At 36.8% G+C, this 19,349-nt stretch overlaps 1 protein-coding gene across 1 annotated transcript; it reads right to left on the minus strand.

Annotated features, from left to right (window-relative positions):
- Window positions 1-7,842: 7,842 nt before the first annotated feature.
- LOC139130795 (uncharacterized protein C8orf48 homolog) lies at window positions 7,843-18,999 on the minus strand. The gene is made up of 9 exons (XM_070696583.1): window positions 18,848-18,999; window positions 18,122-18,207; window positions 16,067-16,133; window positions 14,620-14,855; window positions 13,590-13,803; window positions 12,027-12,148; window positions 11,122-11,168; window positions 10,437-10,542; window positions 7,843-8,250 (listed from the first exon to the last, which is right to left on the minus strand). The coding sequence occupies exons 2-9, from the start codon at window positions 18,197-18,199 to the stop codon at window positions 8,152-8,154; spliced, it is 969 nt and encodes a 322-aa protein (XP_070552684.1). The 5' UTR covers window positions 18,200-18,207; window positions 18,848-18,999; the 3' UTR covers window positions 7,843-8,151.
- Window positions 19,000-19,349: the final 350 nt, after the last annotated feature.

Here is a 19,349-nt window from a genome sequence, read left to right on the forward strand (position 1 = left end):
AACGATGTGTGGAGTTGCTTTCTCTTATTACATGTCATCAGTTGTGTCTGCTGTCAAATTAATCTTCCCTGCACAAACATTTGTTCCTGCCAAGCGAACGATAACTGTGGCAACCGTTTTACTCATGACATTGCTGGTGAAGAAGAGGATGATGAATTTGTAGAATTACTAGATTTACTCAAAATGAATGATATTGTATTGCAATGAATGATTTGGATTATGAATAATGCCATTATACTTTGATTGCAGCTTACTCTGACATATTGTTCCAGCTACAGAGTTACTTTTCAACAACTACAATAGTGTCTTTCACGGGGATCTTTCTTTGTAGTAATTGGTGATATTTTCCCAAAACATCTTTACGAAAAAATGTTGGCGTTCAAATAATTTAATATATATATATATATATATATATATATATATATATATATATATATATATATATATATATATATATATATATATATATATATATATATATATGTAAGTTAAACTGTCTTTTACATTAGCCAGTCAACTAAACAGTTCATATTATCCCATCAACAAACAAAGGAAAGAATGATTATTGTACAATTTGCGTTGCAGTTTATATGAGGTTTATTTCACTACAACTAATACTTCTACTACTAATGATAATAATTATAACAAGGCAGTATTGCTGAAGGCAATGAGTACTTGGGCCGTGATAGAGTAATTTTGAGGACAATATATACTACTATTCAAATATGGTCTTGAATTTCCTCCTGTCAATTAGGCATTTGATTAACTGGTTATTAAACGAAGCAATGGCATGACAACGGCAAAATATGTCTAGCAACTTTTGTGGAGTTTGAGGCAGGGGTTCTTTATTTATAGTGGAAATTGCTTAAACTCCTTAAATATTCAAATTACAGCAAATTTCTTTTGTTCTCGATGGTAGATGTCTAATATTTAGATGGGCATATTTAGATTTCTACCCTATTGTTATTCCTTTATACCAAAAATCGGACATCAAGCTCTATTGGCTTGCTCAGAATTAGATATGCACATAATTAATGAGGTACAATATGTGGTGTCATAATTTTAGTTTTTAGTTTAGTTTATTCATTCATTCATTCATTTCCATAATTACAAGACTGTAATTACATCACAATCTATGATTGCAAGATACAGAGACTGGTATTCTTATGAGGTATAAAGACCCCACATTATAAACTCTCACTGTGTATTACAAAAGTATATACAACAGTAAATATCTCAGTGTACAAATAAATAGAAACAAAAAAAAACTTACATATAATTAAATTAGTCAATAAAGAAATGCTGCTACAAAAAAAAGACACACGAGAATTATGAGGAATATATTCTCTTTTATGAAGGTGAATGAATGTGACTAGGAGCTAGAAAATAGCTAATGCAAAGCTAATGAGTGTCTAGCTCCTGGTGGGTGGTAGCTGAGAATTAAATAAACAAAAAAACTAAATTAAACGAGGACGGAGGGTATAATCAGAAAAAGACAACTAGTCGTGGTTTAAAATCCAAGATTTAAGAGTTTGTTTAAACTGGTGTCTATTGTTTATATTTTTTATAGTAGCTGGTAAACTGTTCCAAAATTTGGCTCCGTGGTAATAAGGTCATAAGGTGTCCCATCATACCAAATATGAAGGGTGTAGCACTTGTGGTTACTGAGTTGTGGACAAATATATATATTTGAGGTCAAAGGTCATTGAGGTCACGTGACATTTTGTCAAAATAAGTGTATTGCTAAGTTATTCCTATATACCAAAAATCAGACCTCTAGCTCTATTGGCTCGCTCAAAATTAGATATGCGCATAATTAATGAGGTACAATATGTGGCGTCATAAGGTGTCCCATCATACCAAATATGAAAGGTTTAGCACTTGTCGTTACTGAGTTATGGACAATAATGTATATTTGAGGTCAAAGGTCACCAAGGTCACATGACATTTTGTCAAAATGTCTGAGATATCTGCGTGAACTGATGGACTCACTGATGGACTCACGGACGGATATGACTCAATCTATAATTCCCCTGGACTTTATCCGGGGGACAAAAAACTGTGTCACTGCATCCTTTAGGCAATATGAATACGATGAGAAACTAAATTTTTATTTTTCTTGGCCTTATACATGGGAGTCTATGGAGAACTGCTTTATACATGGGAGTCTATGGAGGTGTAAAATAAAAAGTCCTCTAACACGGCCAAATTCAATCGCATTGTGAAACAAATCTATGTGCATCTGTATGGGTTGGGTACTATTCTTGTGCAAAGTTTGAAAGAAATTGACCAGGGCATGTCTGGGGTATCTGCGTGAACGGACGGACGGACGGACGGACTGACATGACCAAACCTATAACTCCCCCAGGACTTCGTCCGTGGCACTAAAAACAACGCAACAGTTATTACAGCTACACCAGCGGTAGGTTCATATCCAGAGCCCCGTACGGTCTGCCGCGTCGCTTGAAAACAATCTCATAAACCTGGCCATATGGGCAACTGAGTATGGGCAGCTGGATACTTGACTTCCCGGAGAAGGCGAGCTGTCACGTTCAAGCTCAGGATTATTTGTCGATCAAATTTCAGTAAATTTACCTTACCTTGATGAAATTTTGTCTATAGGCTAATATTTCGCCGAAGTTTGACAAAATTGCATCGATTTTTCAGGTTCATATCCGACATTTTTTAGTTTTGAGTGCAGACAGAAATAAGTTTTGAGGGCAACATGGCTGAGACCCCATGTTGACCCCTAGCCCTGCGTACGATGCTATGTGCTACAGCTAACACACAGCATCGTACGCAGGGCTAGCGAGACATCGACGGTTATTTACGAGAAGTGAATAAAAGACTGTCATTTTTGGAAGCGATCGAGTAGCTGAGGTAGGCTGGGATACGACTTTGGCCCAAGAACGCTGAATTTCGGCAGTAATTTGGCTTTTTACGTCAAGTCCTAAAATGGATTTGAAATCACCGACCCTACGTACGGGTCTTTGCAGGGCTGTGGTGAGCGGGGCGATTAGCTGTAGCGGAACACACAGCATCGTACGCAGGGCTAGTTGACCCCAAGCGAAAATGTGTTCGCGATCAAATCTTCCTGTATTTTTTCAGAATTTTCGACAAAATCATTGCTTCTTAAATCTTTTGTAAAGCATAAAATACTAAAATAAAAATGCGATGTGCCATGTCTCCAGATTTCTAAAATATCGTTCGTTAACCGTTCGACGGAATACTCATTTCGCAAACTTGTGACGCAGTTGAAATTCAATACTGACCGCCAAATAATCTTAATGAGACGAGATCATTCTAGACATCCTCCAAATTATCCAACCATTCGCGTTAGAGTTCAGCTCGCTTAGAGTATCACAACATTTTTCGGCCTTCGTCTAGATCGACCCTAATCTCTCCCATTTGGGAAATAAATACACAAGCTACCTTGACAAAACTTCGTGCGCCATCCAGGACCAAACGCACTACAAATCTGTCTTGATGTCATTATCTCCTTACATGGTAATCGGCATACCGTTATTTTTAGCAAAGGAGACACAGAATACGTCGGAGTATTCAGTTTCAAAACGTATTATATTGTGTGATGTTGTCAAAAAAGGTAATGTTACTGCAGTGTTTAAATTACAAAACACAAAAGTTCAAATCAGTTTATTTTGGACTGGCTTTACCCAATATTTTACATTGTTTCTTATGCCAGATTTGACCACGTGCTTACTGGCGACCCCTTTACATGCAAATTTTGTGTCAAATGGTGTGTTCTCCTGGAAAAACAAACGTACGATTTCTATATGAAGGAGGCGAAATTTGCCCTCAAAACTCGAAACCACTCCTTTACGGGGTGTACCTAGCTATTTTGAACGAGCTTCTCGAATCTGCAGCTCTATTTCGAAATGATGGTCTGGTTTTCTCAGCTCAAGGATAAGTGTTCTCCATGGCTGTGGGCATTACTATTCTCAACTGGGGGTACAGTTTCCAGTCGTAATGTTTTTCATTGTGTCCGGGATATAAAACCTTTCCTATTCACAATTTTACTTTGATTAACACTAGTCCACATATTGTCAGCGATTAAACATGTTTCAAGTTTAAATGTTAAATTCTGGTCTCGAGCCCTCTTGTTCGACCAAACTGAAATTACCCCTCCCACTTTGGCTCGTCCAGTGGGTGTAGCAAGGGTCGTGCCATCGCCTAGGAAACGGAGGGTGCATTAATTGTTGCATTTCGATGCACATTTTGATTATATTCAGAAGATTTTGTGGCAAAAACTCAGATAGAGAAGCATTAATATTCACATCTCACTTATTCAAGACTGGCTGAGAGCAGCACTTCCATTCAGTTAACATCATTACGCCATTTATTATGCAAGAAAGATGACGCCAAGACATTTTGCCCTCCCTGGTCTCAGCCAGAAATGGTATAACCTTACAGAGTTTTTCCCACGGAATGAAAACAAATGTACTTGGGCTGAGGCCCAAGTACAATAAAAAATAAAACACTGGTCTACGATGATTTAAACTGATAGTAGTGTTACTGGAAAGGTATTTTCAGGCACGCAATTAAAGTTCATCCACCACACTTAAAGTTCCAGGTAATTATAAAATGGTAGCCTAGAATCCTATTCGTCCACTTGCCTCCGTACCTCCGACCGCGGGTCGGAGGTACGGAGGCAAGTGGACGAATAGGATTCTAGGCTAATAAAATGGCTGCTGTCTAGGGTTCATTCACTTAGGTAATGTTCCTATGGTTGTACAATGGACAATGGCTGCTCCTTGAGTTGTGGCTCAACGCCCGTCCTGTTGCTATGACGATGAGTCTATTCAATAGGAAACTACTTTAAACACAGAGTTCTTCTAGACGATCGTCCCTGGGGCATTAGGGTATTCCAACCCTGGTAGCAGTAATCGAGTCGATGATTGACACAAACTCTCCCAGGCTCTCTCTTTGGCTCTCCACTCAGGCCACACAATAGGAACACACAGTCGATCTCCTCTGTAAGCACATTCATGTGAAAAGACCAATGACAATTATGTAAGCGTTTCCTTCGTTTACACAATCTCAATCAGGATGAGACTAAAGTCAACACTCTGAGAAAAGTTCATTGCTTTCCATACCAAAGTATTCAAATACACATACCTATAAGCACAGTAATGTAAAAAGACCAACCACGTTGTCTGGAATTTTTTCTTGGTAGTAAAACGGATAATTCCTATATGTACTTCCACACCAAAGTACTTTCTTCAAGCAGTGAAAAATCAGTATGAGCATTGGAATGCATCATTGCAGGTGAAGACGTTATCAATGAAATTCCATACTTTCGTCATCACACTCAACACCACACAGTAAACCTAATCACATGATTTACAATACAATCATAACCAGGGTTACACACACACACACACACACACACACACACACACACACACACACACACACATATATATATATATATATATATATATATATATATATATATGTTTAGTGCTGTTGTCTTGATTACAACATTACAAGAAAACGTCAGTATACTTGAGTAACATTCATAAGTTTTCATACGCTTTGAATGGGTATGTTATACTCCAAACAATAGGGCATGTTTGGAGAAACAGTCTCTGACCTATACAAACTAGACGTCAGTATTGGATAATATTGCAAACAAGAAGAGGTGTTCATGTTTTGAAACGTTCATTCAACAAACAAAATATTCATTTTCAGAACTCATTTCAGCTGTTTGTTCTCCATGTTCTATGAACTTTTTGCACATCATAATTCTTGTGGTTGCATGATACATATGTTAGAATTTGAAAACACCATTGTTCAAAGGTGGAAACTAATTTTTTTCAATATAAATAAGAAATATTCCATTTATAAAATAACTTTTAATATTTCTTTTGATATCAATTTTGTGTTTGACTCGCAAATACTTTTTATTTGATATATCACTCGATATACGACCGTACATGTACTTGATAGCTCAACATTTTCGATTTATCGTGTTGAACTTATTTAGCTCCCATTGACAATGTCACAGAGTTTAGAACAGGAACACGGCTACAGACACAATTCTGCAAAATTCCTCAAAAGTTACCTGAAACATCCTGCATAATGAGCTTACCTTTAGCCATGCTTCCCCACCCTATACATCTTTTATATAACAAAGCTGGAACATTCAGTAAATATCTTAGATTTGGCAGCCTATTGTTGGTCTTGTAGTCTGCTACTTAACAAACAAGACTTCTATTGAAAACAGTACTGCCGTGCCAGTGGCAGTGGTGAAGGACATTTCCTGACTTTATCAGTGCTTGAATGCCTCTTCGAGAAGACTGAAGTGTAGTAGGTTTAATGCTGACCTAAAGTACATGTTGTTGGGTATACTCGTATTTAATCCACATTTAAAGTTACAACAAGGCAAGCACATATGTCTACCATATTTCCATGATATTGGCCAACATTGTGCAGGTGTGCTTGGCCAACCTCTGATCTACAATGATCTATTCTAGTCCAGTGTAGCATTTCTGGCTTTCACAAGCTCAGATACAGATATTATATAAACTTTGATTAATCTGCTAACCCTACATGGTTAAAGATGTAAAGATTGTGATGCTTCTGCCTTCCATTGTCTCTTGCCATTCTTGTTAGCTGCTAGCCACCTCACTACATCTGAACCACTGCCGTAGGAGATTGTGTTCAAACCTAGCAGTTTGCAGGAGTCAGCCAATCAGGCTGCATTTGAAAGTGTGATGCTACAATTCATCACAAGTGGAAATTGTAAATCTTTTTCTGATTGGTTGGCTGCACTGGTGTCTGAGATTTGAACGCGATCTCAATGGCCTTAGGACAGATGTAGTGAGGCAACCCTCTGCTAATGAGAACAGGAAAGAAGAAGTGGAACCTGTGGAAATGTTTTCATGTCTATATCTGAACTTTAATCAGATTGCTGCTCACCTAAATTCCCTGTAAACACAGGTCTACACTCACTGCCAATGGCTTTTGGCTAAAACATAATGAAAGGGTGAAAGTATATGTTACACGTGAGACCAGGGTACATTATCAGAACAGGCTTCAAGGTGGTGTCTGAATAAGTTACCTAACAGACTACAAATGCACATACAAAGTTTGGATAGGACAGCACTTGAATACATCCCGGTACTCAACTTGCAGTGGAATCCTTGTTGTTTGAATTTCAGTATTTGGAAGGTCATTTAAATAGAATGTCAAGGAGTGTGCACTGACTTTGACAAAAGTTTACCTTCTGCAGAATGGCTACTCTAGGCAAGAGCCCTCTTGAGGTGGGGAAAGGGGTTTTGGTTCCAAATCTGACACTAAACCAAAGTACTTAACACTGACAATAAATGTTGGAGGTATTTAGCAATGCATGTATGTTTTTTATTTGATTGAATACATTGAAATTCATTAGCTTCACATTTGTTGTGGTAAAAAGTGTGTCAAACCTTCCTTTCTTTACCATACTACGACAGGTGCTAATCCCCCTGAGCACCTGTAAGCTTGAAGGAATACTTTTTTCCTGAGAACAAAAACTATACAGTCAGTAATTTCTGATAAACTTTATTCAATGTTTATCATGTAAATAATCATCTTGTAAGATTACAGAAAATTTAGTCCCCATCAAGCTGCTGAGCAAAACCCAGATTAATGTTGTAAAATACGTTCTTTGTGTCATTTCAGCCCTTTTATAAATTGCCAGGGATTGATAGGTTTACTCTTCCATAGACAATATCTGTGAACTTTGTGACATCATCCGAAAGATTATTACTGATAATGTATCCAATTATCCAGCATTGTGGTCGAAGATTTTTCTACAAATTCACTAGCATTGCCAAAACATAGCATTGCAATAATATACCCCCTCCCAGCCCATAATAGACTCAAACATTGCACTCTACAATATACAAGTTGAAGCATAGCACACTATGGTGTGAGCAGTTTGCTTTCATCCATTATGGGCTAGGAGGGGGTACATTATTCCTTTAATTATTCGAGAATTAAAAACATCTCCATGAAGATTGGGTGATAATTTTGGCAAGGAAAAATGCAAAAAAGATAAGGCCAATGGGGCTTTAATGCAATTCATATCTCCGGCCTTTTGAAAATAAATTATAGATTAAAAGATACTTTCTGACAGTGGTGCATGAATTATGATATTCCCTGCATCATTTTTTGCCATATCTGTTGTGGGTCTTCCGTTGGTTTCGGTAGAGTCTTCGCTAGATCACCAATCAGTGTTATCGAATCCTGAAATAGATACACATCAATAGATTTGATAATTACTGATTGCAAAAATAAGGCGATAGGTACCAGATGCGGTAATAAACGTTTCCTAAAATTTTAGTGTTTTCTTAGAAAGTTACTTGTGTGGTACACAGGCTTTGTAAATCCTACATGAAATCATACATGCAGATCCTTAAAAAAAAGGGTCTATGATGAAATTGCGTGATACATATAGATTCAGTCTGTATGAAGTCACTAGTGCTAGTAGCGGTCCAATTGTTCACTCTTGTACATGTAATTTACAGAGTAACATTGTTTCAAACTTCTGGATTCAGATTATACACACATACTTTAACATCTACAAATGGTCCATTTTGATGTTTTGGCAAAAATATGCAAAATATAGACACTGTAAGGAAGATGCCGTTGAGTATGGAATATTGACAGGGATCTATGTTTTCTGAAATTTAGCACACCTGAAAATTCTGTTGAAATTTGCATGTAGATACTACATTGCCATTTGCTTCTTCTAGTGTATTACACTATTATGTCTGTTCAGAGTCTGACTGGGGACTTGTACTTATCTCATGTACAAAAACCTCAAGCTTCAGATCTTTCTGTAAAGTAGTATGGAGATTACTTGTGATGCAAGGTCAATCATGTTGACTATCTTGCGTGAACAGTGCAGGCACTGCTTGGCAATATCAATCATATTTAATTTTAGGAATATGGTGTCAGAGACAGCTCTAGGGTCAACTGAAACATGACTTAAAATCATGTGTGAGATTACTAAACATTTTCAGGGTAGACAACAGCAGTGTGGTGAAGATCTACTACGTAACTTGTATTTTGACCATAGAGGGCGCACTGCATTACAGCTGAGCCAACTATTCAAAGAATCACATTCAATTATGAAATGTGCTTTGCTTTAATTGCTGTAACTTTTGATGAGAGTTGAATAAATTTTGAGTTACTTTTACATGCACTGTCTGCAAGTAAGGCTTCAATTTTGTATCAGACCACAAGATATATTTCTGAGGGACAACAGATATAAAAACCTTAACATGCAACAAAAACTGACCAACTTACATCAAGAGATGGACAAAAGTTTTGTCATTCATTTATCATGCCTATCAACAAATTTTGGACATTAAAGGTTAAACGGCAGCCTGTGTTACATGTTAAAAGCCCAAACTGTTAACATATCTTTACAATGATTATTGTTCTTCCAAAACACATGTACCTTAGTTGACAAGTGCAACTGCACCAGTTGTAAATTTTTTGATTTTCAGTATGCTGTTGAGCTGTTTTTACATATTATCATTTCTATTTTTTATCTCTTCTGTTAAAGCATTGTTGTTTCAGTGTTTCATTAACTGTAAGCTGCTTCACATATGCAGTTTGATAATTATTCTAGGTCCTGGTCATCTGTGTGACTCATCTAGTCTGGATTTCAAGACAAAGCCAAAGCCAAATAAAACAATCTATATTATATTAGAGTGTCAGTCATGCAAATGGTTGTTCTGATGAGCGCTTACGTCAGCTTTGGTAAAAAATTGATTCAGCAGTCCAAAAATAGGCCCCTGAGCTAACATGGAAGGTTAATGTGAAGCCAGAGAGCGCTTACATAGCAGAAAAAATTTATGTAGTCACTATGCGACTAAATACAATAAAGATAATGAAAAGAGAAGTGTACATGTTTAGAAAATTGCTTATAGAACTTGCTTATTAAAGCATTTAGCTTGCACATTGTCGTATCAGGCTTTCAAGTAGCTGATTACACATTGTATGTATCCTTCTTGTATACAATACTTGGTCTCAAGTGCTGAACTCCCTTAAAGATTGTCACTTAATTTTTCTCCAAATTGGTCGCTAAATCTATGTTGTAAACATCTCTTCCACTGCAGAAACACAAATGTTGATATCATATCATAGAAATAACACCCTTTGCAGGCAGGCATGCACTCAATTTTGTAGCAATGCACTCCATAAAGCACTTGCCTAGTGGCTTCTACTATATGTCACACACTGTACCTAGTATATCTTGGGTATACCAGCCTGTGGCTAAACTTATTGCTCAAATAGATCAAAATAAGTATTTCTGTGGGTGGCATTTTTGAGCAAGTGGGATATTGACATTGTGTTTTTAGTTTACTGTAATAACTATGACAATACACTAATTGCATAATGCCCAGAATTATATTACTCACATGATTGCTGAGATATTTTTCAACCTTCAGATCCATTGCCTTTCTTTCTGCTAGTGCTGTCTTTGTCTTGATAAAGCTCTGTTCTGTGTTATATTCCCTGGCAATACTGCAACAATGGAGAAACACAGACACAACTTTTATATGTGACATTTCATGAACAGCACACCGAGGGGGTACTGTTGATGCAGCAGTCAGTAGCCTGATACCTTGTAAAAATCATACAAAAAGAAACATTGAATAATGGTATGATACACAAGAATAAAACAACAAACAAATAAACAGTGATAACAAATAGTCTCTTATTTACTTATTTATTCATGCATGCGTTGGAGTTTTCTCTGCAAGTTTAACAGGCATACTTTTCTTACTTTGCCCTTGACTACGTTAGCATATATTATCACCTGTAATGAAAGTTTGTGTTAACTTTACAAACTGTCGAGAGGTTCATTTTTAAAATGTAAATAAAAAACATTACAAAACATGAAAATGCTCATAAATTGGAAAATCTGTATGTAAACTTTTTATATTTACCAATTTCTACCTGCTGGGTGCAACATTTTTATCTTATTCATTGCAAGAATTGATTTTGGAATGAAATTAAAATTTTTTTAAGTTACATTTAAGTGTCTTAAATTCAAATTAACTGTGAGAAGTAAAAGCATAAAAACAACAATATTTTTCTTACCAGCAAATGTGACATTTCTTAGGGTCATGAAGTTCAATGTTTGCAGCCTGTGTTACATAAAAAAATAAAAGGACAAATAATGTACTTGGTAAATATGTCCTGAAAAACAATGCGTACATAGTGTGCTTTAAAATCATAGACGTAGCAAGAAACTGCCAGAAAATTGTGTAAACTCATGTCGTCATGTACATCTCTGTTATTGAATTACACTGATTACACCGTTCCAGCCTCTTATTTCATTTTGCCAATAGTTTGGCTGTGATAACTTTATCCTTTTGTGGTACATTTTTCCCCTTTCAAATTATTTTTGTTGTTTTTCGATTTATATACAGATTGCAATGTATAAAAGAGTATTGAGGCTAAAACAACATGTCACATTTCCTCAAACACAGGACAACTCATTGACATCTACTACGGGTAGATGAGTGAAATCCACGATTAAAATGAAGCAAAGTTGACTCACAAAGTCATGCCAAATGAATAAAGCAACGCAAAATACAGAATCAAAAGTGATATTTCTTCAGAATATTTATTTTTAGTATCATCATATTCTAAGCTTTGTCCATACCAGTGAAATTTGTAATGTCACTGATCTCAAGATTATTGCTAATAATATATTTTCCAGCACTGTTGTCCATGATGTTTTCTACATCTACAAATTCAGTGGCATTGCCAAAACTATGAATTACGTGTACTTGTAATAATGTACCCATTCTGGATGTACAGAGGACAAAAAATAACATTGCACTACGTAATGTATTCTGCTTCACCCTATGCATTACGTTGTGCAAAGGTTGCTTTCATCAATTACAGGCCGGAAGGGAGTACATTATTGCATTAATATACATGTAGCTTGCTATTCTTTTTATCCTCCAATTTTCACAACTCATACAATGACCAATTACCTTGTGCATTTTTTCCATGATATTGGTGAGTTTCAATCTCTCTATAAGTCTTCTATCAATTTCCATGCTATCATACTTGTCTTCCTTTGGTTTGGGTTCAGAATAATCTTGGGCCATCCTTGCTGAAAGTCACACATACTGTTGTTAGACAACTCCTTCATTTGTTAATATGGAAACCCCAGCAGGAACACCAGAGTCTCTTATGATATCTTTGTGCTTTCCTTTTCATCAATATCAATTTTGACAAATGATTCATATTATATTCAGGTATTAAATAACAATATTACATCTACATAAATGAGTTGCACTGATTGACTACCATTTTCATAGTTGGAAGTTTTGATGAAATTTTCAGAGTATTATTAATAATGGATTGTTGAAACATCATGTATGGCTGTCTACTTCTGGTGGTAACATTAAATGCCGAGTGACTGTACACATGTTGACTGCTCAATATGAACACCACGTCGCCTTTATTGCTGAAAGTCTGGGACTAATCAGCTATTGAAGATCCTGGAAAATTAAAGCATCACTGTTCCTCTAAGACATGTCACTACATTTGACTGTTTGTTTCGTCAGAGTGGCTGCCAATTTTGTAGTGATACCTAAATTAAAGTATATCAGGGATGTACATGGTGACTTTATACAGTAGGCCAAGGTTTACAGCCCTACACTGGAGGTGCCAGCAGATTTTATTTCAAAAGTCAGAAGACTATAGATTGTGACCTTGTTACTTGTACTTTAGTTTGGCATCTAATATCCTTGATTAATTTTAAGGTGACATCACTTCATCAAACATCACTGAGTTGTTTGATTGTGAGTCCTGAAAGTCTGGTAATATACTACAGCTTGATAAAGTGCGCTATATTGCAAGAAGATATTTCACAGCCTGTCTGTATATTTGAAATGTTTGAATAAAATTAACTCCAAGTATGTAAAAGACATTGTGTGCACTTGTGTTAATGTACATGTATCTATACTCAAAAGCTAAGTTCTGTCTCTGTAGAATTCAGTACAAAGTCACCGATAAGTACAGTAGACAACAAGGGAACCACAAGGTATCATACACTCTACTGTAGAAGATGTCTGACAGAAACGTACTGTGGACAAATCAAGCTTTTTGTAAATTTTGTAAATAGTTATATGATACTACTACTACATCAAAATGACAAATTTTGCTTTGTTAAATTATTTTTTGTGACTTGTACAAGTTCAGATTTGGCACAGCAACTAACCGAAATACTTTTGGGTTCAATAAAGGTCATATTTACATTGTATTTATTGTTATCATATTTCTCATGCAGGGAACTGAGTCAAATATTTCTAAGACACCTAACATAGTGTATTACGGGTATGTGTTAGGTGTTAAAACAACTTCAAGGAATCATATTTTTAGGACGTATAAAAAATACTTGTGGCAAGAAAGTCAGTCAATAATACACTTCACAACTAAATGTATTAAACTAAATTAATTGATAACTGACTAGTTATTCAGCAGAAATATTTGACAAGAAACCCTACAGAATAAATGTAAAATATTATAATCAATTTGTAAAGTCTAACCTGGTTTTATTTCTGGTGTCCTCAGAATTTGTAACTTTTTCTTGCAAAATTGTTTTGCAGCAGAGGTTTGTTTTGTCTTAGTTTTCTTGAGGAACACTGGTTCAGCACTGTGTTGAATTTGTCGAGGAGATGACGTCCTCAGATGATGTAGTTTCACTTGGATGAATTCTTCTTCAAAAGCTTTTGCAATCGCTGCTCTTTCATCTTCTGAGTCCTTCATGAAAAGAATGAGTGAAGAAATATTATAATGGGCCATGAGCAAATGGACAAAATGAATCCATTTGTATGCACTATTTTTCGATGTCTACATGGTGTAGACATACCCTGACACTACAGTATGAGAATGTGTCACTTTATATCTTGCACACATATATATAAGTATATATGCATATGCACATACACATACATGCGTACATGTACACATTACAAAGTTCAGAATCTGATTATTTTTATCGTAGTTGTGGTTCTTCAGATATCAAGTTTGGCGTCTTGTAGATGGTAAAAATATGATATAGACTATGGATGCAAAACTATATCTGTAATGACTTTTGTACAGTACAACCACTTCACTAGAACTGTTTATTTTGTCTTTACCATACATGTACCGGTATAATGTACAATATGTACAAATTTGTTAAATTCTCGATTGGATTGGAACTCACAGCATACTGTGATACATGTATGGCACCAAGTCACTCAGTCAAGATGTCACAGTCAAAACTGCTTGGCTAATTTCTAAACCTTCAAAAAAGTGGTTCAATAACTGAGCTAAGTTATTACAATTTTTCTGACTGTGACCCCTTATAAAGTTTATGAAGCACTTACATATACATACTCACTATCACACTTCGCACACAAACTCAATCACAGCAATGCATCACTGAACTTGACTTCAGAAAGTTAAGTAGATATCTCTAGAATTCCACAGATCTATAACTGTTACATTACTTTTCACTGTAATTAACCCCTGTATGTGCTAATTTAGAATGGAAAAATAGCTAAATATGATCTATTCATACATTGTACTTACAGAACTAGGATTCTCTTCTTCCCAGCTTTCATCAGAATACCCCAACTGACTTTCTGTTTGACTTGCCAGACTACTGCGTTCACTAACAGACACTGCTTCAAAACTCTCTTCTGTATACTCTCTCTGCTGCTCCGAGACATCAGTTTCACTCACATAGTAGATTTTTTCAAACCTGGCACTTCGTGAGTCTGGACGTAAGGGACTTGCAAGGAAATCTCTAGAATCTATGGTTGAATCTAGATTGATTTTAACAAGAAAATTCAGAAGTGACCACATTAAATATACTTGTTTCTCCTCTGATTCTGAGGCACTTTAAATAAAATTCTTTGTTTACCCTCAACATGCATATAAGTTATCAGAGAAAATTAAGAAAACAAACACAATGTTAACATTGTTACATATAAAATAATTGTTTTTCCAAAAGAAACCAACAAAAATTGAGCTCTTTTGTCCTTTTCCTTGGCTGGCTGGTAGTTTTCAATCTCAGGCAGATTTCATCAAACATGAAATATATATTGTTGGTACATTGTTCAGTTCCTGAACCAGCAAGGGTCAAAGAAAAATCAAATTTCATTTGTTATCGTATATAAGATGTTTCAGAAAAGCATAATGAAGGGAAGTCACCATTGACCTTGACCTGCAGTTCTGATTTTACTGAAACACAAGCTGAAGAATCCAGTGGATAACCTCCAGTTTTATAAGTTGACCTTTTGCTTTCACAATTTGGTGACCAAGGCTTTACGAGTAGATAAAACACCCTGAATTGAGCACTCTGATTGGTCAATCGACAGTAGATAGTTTTTAATTACTCGTAAAGCCTTGGTCACCAAATTCCAGAAACGAATGACAGCGCTGTAGTAAAGTACTGTCCAATCAAAAGTGAACATGTCATATTCTGTAGACGTCTGGTACGTTTTTTCCCTAATATTCAAATTTGGTAACACAGCGGAAACCAGCTGCAACACAAAATCTGCGGTGGTACAAACATAAACTAACGTGCCCTAGGGCATTTATAGGATGTTCCATTACATTGGAAGGCTATTTCACAAATAAAAGTTTTAATTCATATCCTAAACATGTTACATTGACAAAGGGGACGGTTGACGTAAACACATTGAAAACGAAAATATATCAGTTAGGGGCGATAGTTTTTAAGTCGGATAAAGCCCGAGTACGAGGGCTCTTCTGGTATATAAAGTCCAACCCTACGATAAAATGTCTCTGCCTGTGGCCTCGACATTTTATCGTTGGGTTGGACTTTATATACCAGAAGAGCCCTCGTACTCGGGCTTTATCCTATACATCATGATCAGGGAATGTGCACATAGGCTAACAAGGGCCTTGCTAATCACAGACAACTGCAGTCTTGAAACAATACAATGGAAAAAAACATACACCAGTAGTACAATGATGGAAGTATGGAATTATCGTATTTGGATAAGCATACCTTTGCTTGTGTCTGAGAATGAATCTGATTTGTATGTCCTTGGTAGACCTGTCCTTTCATCTGTACTCTGCAAAGAAACATGGCATAGCCTCTTTGAGTTACAGTCATCTTTTGAAATTCTGGATTTTGAACTCAAAGTATACTTAGACATATCAGAGATATACTGCTAAAGAAGTCAACTTCCATCAGGTTTGATAGAACTTCAACTTTAAACAGTTTAAGGGTAGTGTCATGCATTGAATTCAAACTTGCCCTTGAATGTACATCAAAGAGCTGTTGTACTAAGACTTATGCATGGATAATTGTTATGGTGTTACTTTACATGTGTTTGTGCACAGTGGTTTGTGACAACTATATGAATTTGAATCAAAACAACAGCAATGACAAATTAGTGTTCTTCAATTATAAACAAACGTAAATAATTACATCAATCAGATTAATGCTACGTTAAAATAATTCTCTTTGCAAACACTTCAGTTCAGTGTAGCCTGCCAGTATAGTCTACCAAAATGTCCTATAAACTCAGCATGTGACCAGCTATGTCAATCAACATCACCCAAAGACGCACATCAATGTACTGGCCTCGACCACCTTTTTGTGTTTATACATTTCCCCATTACCATTCTAATAGAACTCTATGTTAAAAGGACCTCTGTAAACCAAACACCTCTCCAAACTGATCAATTTTCTCAGTCCCTGGAGGGTTCAGTTTAGACAGGTTTTACTGAACCTTTATGGTGTTAACAACCATAAACAAACAACAAACATAATGTATCTCCAACATTGCAGTTAAATTGCTGAACAATTGAGAAATTAGACTTGGTTCAAGTCGGTGAATGTTTAAAAAAAGAAAATCATTTTTAATAGTTTCTCTTGTGTCTCTCCTATTTCATACAAACCTATTTGGAATTAGGCAGCCCAGGTCAGGTTTTCCTAGCGATTGAACGCGTTACCTTTGAGTCTGCGCAGTAGTGAGTTAGTTTCTGCCTGATTCACCGACTTGGACTTCTTGCACAGTACCGCCGGCTAGACGGACTGTGTACACAGTGCCATAAAAAATACAAAATGATTGACAGCCCTCTCCTGTACCGTATATTCTGGCCGAAAAGAAGAACGCATCCTCTTCAACATTGAGTACATTACACGCTTGACAAATATGGCATAAAGTTCGAATTTGCAAATGGACCAAGTTTTAAAACTGATTGGTTGACCTTTACAAATCATGCGAGATTACCAGAGAAAGTTGTCGAGATTTATATTCAGGGAAAATACATGTATGTGTACGGCAGCGGTAAATAACTGACTAAAGAAGTCGCCCCACACTCTTCTGATTTTCATCACTTCGCACAAAACCGTACTGATTAAATCCCCCTACATATTGCTCTAATGAAGGAGCAAGCCTAGAAGTTGAACAAAAGAGGACCAAAAGTTGTGTACATCAGCGACTGCAACGTTGATATGACTTGCGGTATAACGCTGGTTCAACCATGGAGCTATAAACGGAAGTTTTCGGCAATAAACAGGGGTCTATTGACTTTGATGACAGCATAGAGGTCTTCTTTACCTACATGGTGGGAGTAATTGCACTTGGCATTTTATCAACAACGCCATGTGAGTTTTATCATAGATAGTCAAGAAACTTTCTTGACTGTCTATGGTTTTATGCACATCTTTTGGGAGATTGAAAGGTAACTACTCCCAATATGCCAGATACAATGATGTCATCTTATGAACAATTGATCAATAAATACAAACATCATCTCATCAATAATTTATAGCAATGCAGATTGTGCAAGAAAGCCAAGTCTGTGGTTCCGGGAGAAACTCCCTGGCCCTGTATAGCATTCACCCCACTCACACATTTCACATGAAAACAGAACACAAATCATCGCGTTCAACCATAGACAAAAACAGAACACAAATCATCGCGTTCTAGACAGTCATTTCTCGACTGTCTATGGTTCAACCCACTAAAACATTCACAAATCACAGAGTTGAACCAAGTCAATGAAAAATAAGCAAGGGCGTTATTTTGACTGAAAACTTCTAGATTACCTCATCGTCTGTGGATACTGAATGGACATCAATGAGTGTTCTTATGTCTGTCAATTCTTCAAAGTCACTCTCTGTCATGGCTTATGCTGTAATCAAGAATCATCATGCACAGAAATATATGAGAAATGTATGTTTCTCGTTAGTTTTTAAACATGACACTTTACAGGAATGCAATCAGTGTGAATACACCGGGTATTTTGGTGTATAGTCTATAGATGTGCATATTTCACGTGATGGAAATTCTCAGTATCTCATGACAGTCAAGATGATAAAATATTATGAGGGACTCACACTACATACGTCTGGCGTACTCTCTGTGGAATATGATCCTCAACCAACTCAAAACAATCCATGCATGCGTGCACGGTCAGATTTTCGGTTTCAGATTTTCGAGTGTACAACACTGAATTACAATGAAAAATTGAATGCCTTGAGGCTCGGTCGAGGGTCTTTACCCTGGTGTTTGTGCAGACGGTTAGCGATGCATAACACATGTAACAGGAAAACGCTGGGGCTTAATGAGAAGTAGTTTTAGGACGAAATAGTTTTGGAACGATAACGGAGCCTCGGAGGTGCCTATGCCTCACGGATATAGAGGCAAGACCTCCATCTTTGCTGACATATTATGAGACGACTCGCGCTGGACGATCGAGTTTGCCCGGGATGATCGACGATACGGTGGCCAGTGAAACAGTCCCCGAGTGAAACAACTCTACTACTACTCACCTTGAACCTCAGTCGTCTCGATGTTAAAATGCAAAGCGGTGCAAAGACGTTGAAGACGGTGAAAACATACACTGCCACAACAACTCCCAACATGTTCGAAGGAATTTGATTTTGGCTCGTAATTTCTGCGCATGCGCGATGAACTTTTCTTAGTTTTCCTTAGTCTGTCTCGTCTCTTCTTGTCATATGACAACAAGTTGTACATTTTCCCTTCTACATGTTCTACTGTCTACGGTACGACTCTACCGTTTGCCACTTAGTCTTATTGCTCTGATATAAGCTCAATTATAAACAATAAAAATGCGAAGCAACGGTTGCCGCTGTCGTGAGCTCTCGTGCATCAAACGTGCAGACACTTGGACATCTATAAAGCTGTAATAAGGGACTGGTCAGTTTCTTCGGCCGGGGGGGGGGCGGTGGATTATCTTTTGCCGACGTCAAAAAGTGGCTGACCCCCCCCCCTATTCCAATTTTGAAAACAGGGTGACCCCCCCTATTCCAA

Source organism: Ptychodera flava, chromosome 4, assembly GCF_041260155.1.
Source record: "Ptychodera flava strain L36383 chromosome 4, AS_Pfla_20210202, whole genome shotgun sequence".
Classification (NCBI taxonomy): Eukaryota; Metazoa; Hemichordata; class Enteropneusta; family Ptychoderidae; genus Ptychodera; species Ptychodera flava.

Bases quoted from the DNA above. Each gene is read 5' to 3' on its own strand.
- LOC139130795 (XM_070696583.1), bottom strand. From the start codon at position 18,199: ATGACAGAGAGTGACTTTGAAGAATTGACAGACATAAGAACACTCATT. The intron at 16,134-18,121 runs GTAATCTAGAAG...GTTTCTTTGCAG, and splicing joins CAGTATCCACAGACGATGAG to AGTACAGATGAAAGGACAGG. The intron at 12,149-13,589 runs GTTAGACTTTAC...TGTGACTTTCAG, and splicing joins GACACCAGAAATAAAACCAG to CAAGGATGGCCCAAGATTAT.